Consider the following 13,157-nt stretch of genomic DNA (forward strand, 5'->3'; position numbering starts at 1 on the left):
AAGACAGTTACATCTAGGGTATATGTTAGAAGTTCTTTAAACTAATTTCAAAACCAAACTAGACTTGGGTAGGTGGGTAGGTATGATATATCGTGCACAACATATCACTGCTTGTGCTGTCGATACGCTCTGAGCACCGCAATCGATAGTTGTCTGCCATCCCTAGACTTTAGATGGAATGGATTTTCGTGAAATAAATAAATTGAATTGGCGTTTAAATCTTAATAACAACAACAGTCTTGTGGAATACAGCAGTGCCGTGAACAAGTACACGACTTCCGATGTGCCGGACGAGCATCCAAAACTCCTCAGACAAATCGATTGTGCGACAGGGGCCACAATGGGCACGAAACAAAAACAGGCACCAACAACACCAGCCTCAGCCTCTACCATAGGCGCCGACGATGAGGGGGGTGGTGGTGGCGCCGTGGGGACAGGAGACTGCGCTGCAGCGGCGTTGGCTGTGGCTGTGTCGGCTCTTGAAACCGAAGGCGGTGGCAGCGGTGCCGTCGGTGATAAGGCAAGTGCACTCTCGCTCTCACTCCGTCGTGTATATGCAATTTTCAGTGGCGTTTTTCTCCCTCCCCTCCCACACACAGATTGCAGGCGCGGCGGCCGCCTACTGCGCCTTGGATCTGGATGTAGCCGGCTATGGAATGGCAGCTGCCGCCGCTGCCTTATCGCCCACCGATGCGGCATTTGGTGGAGGCGGTGGCGGCGGCCTCAGCTCCAGCCGCACCTCCATGAACAACTCCACGGAGAACCTCAGCTACGCCAGCGACAACTTTTACGGCGACGATCTCATCCTGCTCGACGACGACGATGTGGAGGCTGAGGAGATATCCCTCAATTCGGACGACTGTGTGTACGCGTATCGCGGCGACGGCGCCGACTTTGACCTCTCGATGGATGCCGCCGCCATGGGACGAAGCGGACGGCACCATCTCGACTTTGGCCTCCCCGTGGGTCTTCCAGATTTGCTCGGCGCCGATGATGAAACCGAGTTTCTGGAAATGGACTTCGAGCCGGATCCCTCCTCCGAGCTGGAGTTTGCCAGCGGTGCCCAGGATCTCGGCGCCCTGCCTCAGGCCAATCTTCTGCTGATGCAGCGGGACTACAGCCAGATGAGCGGCATGGGCATGGTCACGCCCACGCAGGGCAGGCAGCTGTACAGCTCGCCCATCGATGATTTCCCCCAGGAGGATGCCCTGCAGCAGCAGAAGCAGCGTCTCAACAAAAAGTTTGCCCGGATTAGTCTCAACCTGGATCAGATCAAGGACGGCACTGGCAGTGGCGTGGACATGGACTTGGATGAATTGATTGGTGGAACAGAGGATGAGGGCGGTCAGCCTCATGGCGTTGGCCAGCTGGCGGACACAGCGCTGGCCCAATCCCTGCCCAGCACACTGTACACCGGCTCCAGCTTCAGTCGGAGCACCAGCGTGCCCAGCGATCATCCCGAACCGAAGCTGACGGGCGCCAAGCCCAAGCGACTGTCCAACTCCTCGTCAGTGATGTCCAAGAGCAGCTCGTCGTCGAAGTCGCGGCGTTCCCAGCCCTCGGCCAGCTTCGATGAGCGCTGCTACAGCTGCACGGACTTTCGAGCGACTTCCGCATCCTCCTGCCAGCAACTGCCGCTGCAGGGTGCCGATACGGTGGCTCCCATGCTGGTGGCTGCAGCGGCCGTGGTGGCCATGGCCGCATCATCCTCGTCTATGGCACACTTTGACCTGACGAGCAACAACGAGGAAAACTGCCTGGACTGTCTGGAGAAGGAGTTTCTGGCCAACACCATTGGCAAGGCCCTCGATATGAGCACCTGCACCAAGTGCCGGCGCAGGGTGGGCAGCAACCGAGGCAGCAGTCTCTCCCTCTACACCCGGGCGGAGCAGACACGATGTCGCAGCGGGTCGCCGGGTTACTTTGATGAGGCTGGTGGCCTGTTTGCCGGCTGGCATAGCGGTGCGGCTGGTGCCGGTCCCAGTCTGGGTCCCGCCTATAACCAAAGGTTTATTTCGTGTGATAATAATTTTGGCGGCGTGCAGGTGAGGCTGCTCTAAGGGAGTCCTTTATAGGGATTGTTCCTTAAATGCTTGCCCTTTTTTGCAGCTGCTCAAGCAAAGCTTTTCGACTGAGCCGCTGGTGGCGCGTCTGTCCACAGGACAACTGTGCGATGAGGAGCATCTGGTGCAGGCGCTGGACAAGCTACAAATTTCCTATGACAAATCCCTGCTGCACACATACTTCGAACAGCTATCCAAGCCGCCAGTCAGCAGTGCTGGGAATCTCAAGCAGCTGCTGCTGCAGGCCTCCAAGCGGCAGTGCAACCACCGCAAGCTCAAGAAGCTGATCGATCTGGTCACCCAGCAGCAGCTTCATGTGCAATTTAAAAGGGTACGACTAGCAGTCCGAGCGATGCACAAACCGTTTAATATCCTGTAACATTTATTCATAGACAAGCGAAGGGGAAACCACTGCTTTGGTGCCCGTTAAGGTGGCGGATATTTTGGATTCCTGGGCCCGCCATCGAGATCTCTCTGTTTTGCGGCAACTGGATGCGCGTTTCCATCGCGCCAATGTGATGGGTAACATAATAATTAGTGCTTTATGGGCTTCAGATAACTTTTGTCTTTGTAAAACCAGGAAAAGTTGGTCAAATTGTGCGCCAGGCAGCTGCATCGTCGTTTGCAGCAGCGGCTGCTGCCGGCTCCTCAACCTCAACTTCGGCGACGCGGCGCTCTTTGCCCGAGTTTCTGATGATACCGCAGTATTATGAAAGTGGAGAGCTGACATTAACGCGCAAATGTTAGAGGAAGGACCCACGCACACGCAAATGCAAACGCACACGCACATTCATCCACAGACAGAAACACGAACACCCACAACACACACTAAAAATCAAATGAAAATTGTATGCTTAGCTGCGTTTTATGTTGAAATTCCGATTGAGGAAACGTATGAGAATCCATGGAGAGAATGTAAGAATCCCCCACATGTTTAGTGTGTACTTAAACAAAAACAAAAAAAAAGAGAAAGGGTGTAACCGTACAACGTTACTCCGAAACAATTTAATCGTTAACCGAGTTTTGCAATATCGATATAGTTACAGTACAGTACCGCCCCCGCCCATTATCTATGTATATGCCACACACGCCCTCTAAACGTATATCACCTACATACGCATATACCATATATATACATATATATATATATATAAACATCCAACAATACATACATACATCATTATGTATAACTCGTACATAGCTTAGCTTGTATACTGAAAAACAAAAACAAGGAAACAAAAGAAATCTGAATAAACTCTAAGTAGGAAAGTAAATCTCAGACAGACACACACGCCACAGCATACAGCATACAGCATACACTTCAGACAGCCCCAAAGGAGAGGATCATCCAGGATATTAGTGGAAGACACAACAGGCAGGACTACGACTCCGACTCGACTCCTCCTGCCCTGCTCCACCCTCGACTCGACTCCGATTTGATGTAAAACGGTGAGAATGTTTGTTTTTAATAAAATTACGCTTTATTAATTATTAATATGTATAATCTGTACTTGCAAGCCGCTCGCTTCCACTTCCCCCACTGCTTTGTGTTTCTGTCTATTGGTATCGCTGCTGCGGCTGTCGTCCTGCATTGTAATAGCCACCGCCTGGGCCCCCAGGAGCCCCCATATTCGGGGGCATTGGTGGGGGCGGCGCAACGGCAGCATTATAATGCGTGGGCGGCGGCTGCTGGACATTCCATGCTGCTGCGGCATACTGTGGCATAGGCACTACGGGAGGCGGAGGTGGCGGTGGCGCATGGTACATGTGATAGTTGGCCTGCCCTCCTCCAGGCGGCGTGGGTCCCGACAGCGGCGCCTGCTGCTGCTGCACCACTGTCAGTGCATCGTTGTTGCTGTTGTTGATGCAGCTGACGGCGGAGGGCACTGCATTGGCCAGCGATTTGATGCTCTGTATGTTGTTGAGGTCCAAATGGTTGCCATTGCCACTGCTGTTGTTTGTGGGCGGCGGTGGCGGCGGCTGTTGCTGCTGGGCGGGTACTCCTCCTCCACTGGGATTCATGGGCTTGACAGTTGTAGGACTGTCGGCGCGACTGGGGGGCTTCTGGGGCGGACTGTTCGGTAGCTGTGCCTCCTTCTGGGTGGACTGGTATAGATCCAACACCTGGTGGCATATATCCTCCAGTATATCCATCGTCACATCCGACACGAACATGTCCCACCAGCGCTGGTGTTGCGGCTGCCGGCCCTCCCAGTCCTGGACCGTAAATTTGCTCAGTTTGCTGGCCAGATGGATGAGCGCAACGGCTATGATCTCCGGCTCCCACTGCAGACAGACGACCGTGCTGAGGGAGTCGTTGACGAAATTCCAGGCCATTTGGACCATCTTCTGTAGCTTCTGCTGGTCGCCCTTGAAGCACTTGGCGTACTTGAGGAGAAATGTGTAAGGATGCTCCACCTGCAGGTCGAACTTGATTGTCTGCAGCAGAATGCGCTCCAGTGTCATTACCTCCTCCTTGGGATCCTCCCCAAACGAGTAGAAATAGTTATCGTTGAGGATGCCGCGGGCGGTTTTGATGATGTCGCGACACTTTTTGGGCGTCTCCTCCACCTTGCCGGCGAAGAAGAGGCAACAGCAGGCGGTGACATAGCGTGGAAAGCTCCTGAACGAGTGGAACATGTAGAACCGATGAAAGTACACCACTCCGGTGGCCATCGTGTTGTGGCCGAGTCCCATCTTTGTGCCGCATTCCATGATGAAGCGGGCGCCCTCCTTGCGGTAGCGCCGCTCGTTCTCGTATGTGATGCCATCCAGAATTGACGGTGTTCTCTCTCGCAGTTCCTTTTTGTCATAATACCAGCAAGGCATCGCTCTTTTCCGGCTCCTGGGGGACGGCGGTCGGTGCGCAGGTTGGGTTCCGTTTCGGCGGTGTGGTGCGTGTTGCAGTGAGTGCTAGGGATGGTACTGGAGCACTCGACACGACATGGGCATGGCAGGTCAACGAATCTTACACTTTACTCTAATTTAAAACTTTCTAACTTATTAACTTTGGTTTTATTTATAAATAAATGTACAATTGTTTTAATACGTGGAAAAATATTTCTCTTTTCAGTCTTTGGCTGGCAACCCTAGCGGGGGGTGTTGGTAAACAGTACAAAATGATGTATCGATATGCTAAAACATCGCCGATACATGTATATATCTATTTGGCGCGCACCAGTCGATAGGTAAGGTTTCACAACAAATGAGTCCCATTTTATTTACTTTAATTACTGTTCTTGGATCACATATTGTGATTATTGGCACTGCAATTTCCCAACCATTGAAAAGGTGAACCCAACTGGATAGAGCTGAAGCTGATTCAGAATGTTATTCGGTGAAAAATTTGACCTTGGATAGTATACCATTCAGGCTGAGACAGTTTAAAAGAAGACAGCTGGAGACAGTCGGACAGTCGCTAAAGGGGACTATGTCGCAATTATTTGTGTAATATTAACACGACACATCAGGACATTCTGTCGGCCGTTTCCTACATCATGCTTTTTAGCAGGGTACTTGCCATGTTGGTAACTTTAACGGGATAGTATTAAAATTGGTATTGAAAAGTTAGTTTTCACATATAATATATATATATCATTATAAACTTAGTTTTTCACCTGTCCGGTTTAAATATATCACCACTTTACGAACCGGTTAAAACGGGAAGGACTCGAGTTTTAATTTGGGCCAATGAAAATCGTCAACACTAATTCATACCCTAGGGAAATGGATAATATAGAATTGAGAATATGTTTGTCATCCCAGGCTCCAATTAATGCAAAAACAATTTAGTCTCTGTTTTTAACCTATTTCAACGATTTTTTGCAGCTCATCGTGGTCCTACAGAGACCAATAATAGGTATAAGGAGATATATATACATACATATATACATATCAATTTGAGAAAATTTCTTTATTAATTACGTTTTAAAAACAGTTCGGAAAACAGGATCTTTATATCAAATTAACGAAATAGGGTATACAAAGGCATATACACGCATCATGTCTTCAAATACCAGCAACATTGCGACTGTTTTTTTTTGTTGGACTATTTTGTTTAAGCCTTGTTTTAGTCAAAATGCGATAAAAGCAAGGACTAAAAACTAGCCAATCTTGTAGAATATATATTCATCAATGGCCTAAAATTATGTGGGCAGAACTAAGGACTTTAGTTAGCCAGAATTATTCAACGGAATCTCTACATTGAGCAATACGAACGACTATCCTCTTTCTTTTTTTTGTTTGACCCATTTCGCTAAAACTATTTTTTGTTTGACCTATTTCGCTAAAACCTTTTTTTCGACAAGATCCAATAAAAGCAAGTATTTAAAACAAACCAGTCAAGTAGGGAATTGATTCATTAATCAGATAAAATTATCTGGGCAGGGCAAAATTTGTTATATAGCTAGTAATATTCCACGGAATATCAAAAACGAGGAATATGTAAAATAGATCTGGAATTCGTCAGTATATTTACGGTATATTATTAAAATGAGACGGTATATTTCGGTATATTTCTGAGGGTCAGATGTTATAGATAAATGCGCGGTCATTTTGCATTTTTTTGCTTAATAAATTGTTTTTATTGCTTTAAACTTATAGTTATTAACGTAATGGAGGTGTCCAAGTGGTCTAATGCTTGTCATTGCAGCCCCTGCAATTGCTGGTATCGCAAATTACACACAAACTTAAACGCGGTAGCGAAATCCGAGCGCTCAAAGCCGGCTGTAGCAATTGGAGCGCCCGTCGCCAGGCCGCCGCAGCACTTGTTGCTCTCGTCCATGACCATGCTTCGACGACAATTAGCAGCGACTGCAGCGCCTTGGCATAGTTGAGGTACGAAACTATTTATAACAAGCCTTTCCAGTTGTCCGTCTCTCACTGCAAATTGCCTCTTCGGCAGACATCCAATAATGCGGTCAACAGAGCGCGGACCACTCGAATGGACTGAACGGAACGGGGACGGGGACCCGTTTGTACTAGGAGCAGCTAACAGGAGTTTTGGCTATGTGCCGGACGCTGCTGGAACGACTACTCCCAACTGGAGTTGGAGTCTCACTTGAATGCCTGGCCTGTTGTGCCGCCCACTTTTGTCGCAGTGGGAAGATTTGTCTGCTTTTTTGCATAACCAACCAACCGCCAACGGCCTGGCTGAATTTAAATACAACTGCGAGAGTTCCTCGAGGGAAAACGAGTTTCTATTTTCGTTGAGGAAGACTCCCAAGCCAGAGGCAGGCAGAGACACAGTGAGAGAGAGATGCCCGAGGGTGCACAGGTAAGGAGTTGCAGATTTATAGTTCCCTTTAGTTATGTACATGCTGTCTCTTCTTCCACCGATCCCCGATCTCGGCTGCAGCAGAAGCCTACAACAATGTTATTAACCTTGGCAAGAGTGGGGGGAGCTTCCTTTGGGTGGCTTCTTTTGGCCAAGAATTGTGCCGGGTCTGCAGAAGCACAAGCAGAAGCAGAAGGCAGCCTAACCAGTTTCTTTGTGTCTTTCATTCTTGGCTTTTACTGCGGCTTGGATCGCGCTCTCCCTGCTGCCACTCTCTCGCCGCTCACGGCTAGTTTCCAATGTTTAAGACACGTTTGCAGCTTCGTTGCGCTTTGTTCAGTCACTTTTTGAACGTCGCCACTGCCAGACCAACAAGCGGAGATCGCGAGCGCGCTCTCTCTCTTTTGGCCAATACCCGGGGCCCCCAGTTAACAGTTGTACATACATACACACACGCACAGACACAAGTACATGCACTGTACTGTATTGTAGTATTTTTGAAATACCAACCAACAACCATCTCCGGCTTAATGCGCGTTCGTTTCGGGCTACGCTACGGTCTCTTCCTCAGCAAAACACAACACAACACATCAGAAAACAAAAAGTGGCTTTCAGTGTGCTATACTTTATAGAAAAAAGTGCTTGCCTAGGCGGAAAAAGTTTTTTCTTTTCAATAATAATACACTATACGCTAAGCGGGTTAAATAAAAAACCACAACAAAAAATAGAGATAAATAGGCGTGCAGAAATCAGAAAATTCCTTGCAAAAAGTTATAACCAGAAGATCGTGCAACTATAGCGTCGCTGCGCTCTCTCTTGATATCAGTCCAGTACCAGTCTCTCTGTCCATCTTTCTCTCTGTGTATCTTCTACCCATCTTCATCATACACTCACGTACACACGTTTGTATGTATGTGTCTCTCTACTGCATGCATTCTTTGGAATCATTCTATGTGGATTATCTTCAGTCGACAATTGGAATATTTTTTACGTTATACCTCAGTCTATAACGCTAAATAAGTGAGTAAACCATAGATTGGAACTTCTATAATATATTTTTGTATATAGGATATAGTTTAAGGTTTGCGATGATTCATTTTGGGCTTAAATATTAATGATATTTCAAAGCGAGGCTTTGTACTGCCCTGTTTTTGCTTTAGATTATCGCTTGTGATGATTCAGTATCTTGAATACTTTTGTATCTCAAAATGTAGCATTAAATAGGTATTAGAAAGGGTAGCCCAAGGCCTTAGATTATATCCTCTAATGATTCAGTTGGTCTCAAAGTATAGTATATCTAAATGAAATATTAGATCAGATTTTCAAAACCATAAATTATTTACTCTGTGATTCAATTCGGTTAGAAATTTGCATCATTCCGCCACATGATTCAGTGAGGGTTGAAGTCATTTCTAAGCCCTCGATTGTTTACCCTGTGATTCTGTACTGGTTGTATTTTAGTTTTCTTCAAAGGTATTTTGAATATTTCTTTGAAAGATCATTTTTCTTTTACTTTAAGTATTTTTCTTCACGATAAAGTACGTTTTAAACTGCAATATTATTTCCTAAATTCTTTCTGGAATGTGCTTTTCACATAGCACTTTGAAAACGCACTATTTCCGCCTTAAAAAGCTTTATTTGATCTTGAACTATACCAAAGTATAACACAAAGTATGATCTTTAAAGGGTTCTCTCTCTTTATCAGAGTATTCTATCTTATGCCTTAGTCTAACCCAAACTTTAGTACGTTTCCCTTAATGAAATTTAGCATTCCATTCAATGAAAAAGCATCTCGGAAGTGCATTATTTCCGCCTTAGATGATCCCCTCCGATGATTCAGTTGAGATTTTGAGTAAAATCACTTCGTGTTTAGCTTCAGATATGAATAATATTTGATGTGGTTGTTGTTTTTGCTGTGTTGAGACTGTGATTTATCATCGCCGCGGTGGCAGTCGCATTCGGCGCAGTCAGCGGCGCTGTCGTTGGTGGAGGAGCCACAATTAAGTGCTAAGTGTATGACGATTAGATCATCCATGGGGCGCGTCAAACCGCTTAGACAAGCTAATTCGAGTGTGTTGGCCCAGGCGTAAGCCAAGGCCATTAAGGCACATGGTGCGGTACTCTCTCCCTCTCTACCTGGCTCTCTCTCTGCCTCAAAGAAAAGAGGCAGAGGTAGAGCGAGAGTTGATTGAACCTGCCACAGCAACGGGCAGCGAGCATCGAGGTGAGCCATGTGGCATGCTGCAGCTGCTGTCGTTTGGGTGCAACCGAAAAATCCGAGAAAAGAGGCCTGTTGCTACCCTACGCGTCATAATTATAGGTGTATGTGATACCTTAGCGGTTGTCTGTCTGGAGTTTGAATTTTTTAAACGATTTATTCGAAGGAATTTACGGGGCGGCTCCTTCCCTAACAATTGCTCCATAATTAGCTGTTTATATGAATATTTCTCACAGTGTAGGTCAATCTGCATATAAACTTAATCTCCTTTTGATTTGCATCTCTTTTCAAAGCCAGAAAACCATCTTTTCCCTTCAAATTGCCCCACAATTACTTGGCTTATCGTATGATTATTTCTCACAGTGCAGCCGTGCAGGGCCCATTCCATTGTTATTTGTCTAAAACACCATCCATGTAAATGTTGTAGGCTGCCGCTGAGTTGTTGAGTTGTTTCTCCCATTTTTTTTTGCACAATATGTTAACAATTTTGATTGGCAATGCAGCCGGTGGTTTGGTGCTGGTGCGTGGTGTGCTGTGTAGTGTGTGTTGTGCATTGTTTTAGGATCTGTTGCATGTTGCAAATTGCAATTGCAGCCGCAGCAGCACCACCACCACCACCACCGACCGGCAGATACCCACGAAGCGTGAACAAAACTCCAAAGAGACTCCGAATGTGACGGGACGGGACGGTCGGCGACGGCGACGGCGACGGCAACGGCAACGGCAACGGCAACGGCGTTGAACTCAACCGAAATGGTTATGGCCGCATCAATATCTCTCTACTGCTGCTGCCGGTGCTGCTGCTGTTTCTCCTGTTTTTGTTTTTGTTGCTTTTCTTGTACCCCCAAACATGTATTCTCTCGTACATTACACATTCTTGGATGAATAGAGCCACGGACCACGGAGACGTGCCCATAAATCACGCGTGTCTTGGCCATACTTTTGGACTTGCTTTTGTGGCAGCGAGCGCGAGGCAGGCCTACTCGTCGTTGGCCAGCACTTTGGGTCCACACATCAAAGTGTCAGCTACCTCTCTAGAGTGGTTTTAATACCCATCAGAATGGGGGGTAGAACGATAAGCTGGATTTTAGAGACAAAAGGAATAGCTCCAATGCCAGATGTGGTGTGTTCAGAAATTGTTGTGGCAGCCGCCATCTTCATGACAAAAACTAATTATTTTAGAATACATATTACAAGAGGAATCTGCAAGTATTATTCCAATATTTTAGCCTTTTCTGGTAGTATTTTTGTACATTTTCCTTTCATACTCAGAGTTTTCTTCAGAGCCTGTCTCCATGTACAGGGTATCCCCTGGTGGACCTTCCTAAAATGTCGGTTTGTTGGTTTCTGGTTTCCTTTTGTTAATTCTTGTTTTCATATTGATGGACGTTGTTTTGGCCTTTTTTGGGCCTTCTATAGACTGAGACTCCCCGTCTTCGGAATGATCTTCAAAATGGTTTATTAGCTAATCCTTCGGCTGCCATAATTTGAGGCTGTTGGACAGGTCCGTTGGTTATTAAAAATGTGGCTTTTACAGCAGGTAGATTTTCCTTAATTTATTTGAACTTGTTAATGTTTAATAAATAAATGATTGTGTGCCTGGTTCATTGAATTGTCACTCACTCGGTGGTTAAATGTTAATTGAATAATTGTTAGATTAACTTTCCACATGGTTTCCATTTAGTTTTCCTTTTCCAAAGTCTTCATCTTTGGCCTCCAATTAGTGTTGAAAAAACTAAGCCTAAGATCTGCCTGCCTTTTGTATTATATGTTTGCCCATTCCCATTCCCATACGCAATATCCTCTACCACGCAAACAATGGACTTGTAAAACCCACCAGAAGCCAGAAAGAAGCACAACACTCATAAATGTGAGAAGATTCCACCAGAGCAGAGCTTGAACATTTTAATTAGAATTTCCTAACCGGCAGTTAGGAAAAATACATATATACATATATATATATATTCTTGAAGACTTTAGCCTCAAGCAGAAAGCCATTAAAATGTTATATTTTTTCTGCCCGTTTGTGGCCTTTCAATGAACTTCTGGCCGCACTTTGGAGTACGAGTATGTCAAAGTTGAAGCTTCCATGGGGCATTAAGATGGTTTATCAATTGTGGGCCAATCCCCAGAAAGTTCATTAAGCCTTCCCCCCACGAAATGTCAGAGAGAAAAAAAAGAGAGTGGCAAGCGGCGGGCGACACTTTCTACAGACCACAGAGAGCTCTTGGATCGTGCGTGCCGTGCCTTCTGTCATGATTCAGGTCAACGCGTATAGAAGTAGAAGAGGGAACTACAAAATGTATTTAATATCGTCGTATCTCGTTTTGGCCAAAGGCCAGGCCATGACTGGGCTAAATGAAATTAAAAGAAATCATCGGTATCCTATTCCATAATTCCATTTCGATTGCCACAAGGCCTGGGGCATTGGTTCTTCCCCAAGATCATCGAAGATGTGCTTAAAGATTGATTGCTGCGATCAAGTGGGTCAGGCCGTCGTTTTGCTCCCTTCTGTGGCTCAGTCTTCGGACGAGAGGAAGTCTACTCCAAGAACTCCATGCTGTGCCAGATACGAGCACTAGATTGTTTTTCCCTGACATGAAAGTGTGACTCTGCAGATAGTAATTTTTTTATGGTAATTATTTCACCCTTCAAATCATCGCCTTTGCAGGTCTTGTTCTCCTTACCTCTTTCCATATTGATGGCACTAATTTGGGCCTTAATTAACATTTTCCAACGTAGCAAAAACGTACTTTTTCAAATGGAAAACCAATTGAAATACTACAGCATTTTCAACGCCCCAAATTTGGGCCGCCGCTTGAACTAAACCGATTCGGTCCGGTCCGGTCCGGTCCACTCCACTCCACTCCATGGCATGCTGCTTCATGCCGCACCTCCCTTGCGGGCCGGCGTGAAGGCCGAACCGGCTCTTGTGGCAGCTTTTGCCACTCACACACACAGACAAACAGGCAGCCCCAGCCGCCGCATAATGACTAATAATGCCACCGATTTGCATGCTATAAGGCAACACACAGCCAACAGCCCAACAGCTTAACTATGTCTTGAGAAACTGAATTGAAACGAAACTGGTTTCCATTGCATTTCATCGCGAAGTCTACTACGATTGAGAAACACAGAAAACAATTGTTAAAGGCTTCTCCGGGCAGATCCGGGCTAAAAGAGTGAAGGAATGTACCTACCTCTCTCTGCCTTTAAGAGAAGAGAAGAAGAGAAGAGGGCTTGAGAATTCGAAAGGGAATTCATAAATGGAATTACTAGTAATCCCACCTTAGGACTTTAAGAATGGAAATTATTTTTGTTTGGCGAATTGGAAAGGGAATTTATTAATTCTCATTTGAGTACAGACTATGGGAAGATCTATTAATAGTTTTGGAGTCCCTGCTGCGATGGATGGATTAAATATTCACTATTCTTAGGGGGAATATAGATTAAATACCCCTGTTCCCCAGGGGGCCATACGGGCGCACTGATGCGAAAGACGTTGATTCGCTGTACAAATTTCCCATAAGCGAATAGACTGTTCGCTCTTTAATTATTGCTTATCGATATACTGTAATTGGTACTGCCATTCTTGATTTAA

At 46.1% G+C, this 13,157-nt stretch overlaps 2 protein-coding genes across 2 annotated transcripts; one reads left to right on the forward strand and one right to left on the reverse strand.

The window, feature by feature from the left end:
- The first annotated feature begins 163 nt into the window (after positions 1 to 163).
- Positions 164 to 3,552, forward strand: LOC6593649. Its single transcript, XM_026988801.1, has 5 exons — positions 164 to 520; positions 600 to 2,045; positions 2,110 to 2,394; positions 2,456 to 2,585; positions 2,644 to 3,552. The coding sequence occupies exons 1-5, from the start codon at positions 179 to 181 to the stop codon at positions 2,808 to 2,810; spliced, it is 2,370 nt and encodes a 789-aa protein (XP_026844602.1). The 5' UTR covers positions 164 to 178; the 3' UTR covers positions 2,811 to 3,552.
- On the reverse strand, positions 3,522 to 5,088 carry LOC6593648 (cyclin-K). The gene has a single exon (XM_026988805.1). The coding sequence runs from the start codon at positions 4,890 to 4,892 to the stop codon at positions 3,621 to 3,623; it is 1,272 nt and encodes a 423-aa protein (XP_026844606.1). The 5' UTR covers positions 4,893 to 5,088; the 3' UTR covers positions 3,522 to 3,620.
- Between the last annotated feature and the right edge of the window lie 8,069 nt (positions 5,089 to 13,157).

The sequence above is a fragment of the Drosophila persimilis genome, unplaced genomic scaffold (assembly GCF_003286085.1).
Source record: "Drosophila persimilis strain 14011-0111.01,24,50 unplaced genomic scaffold, DperRS2 tig00000191-arrow-pilon, whole genome shotgun sequence".
Taxonomy (NCBI): Eukaryota; Metazoa; Arthropoda; class Insecta; order Diptera; family Drosophilidae; genus Drosophila; species Drosophila persimilis.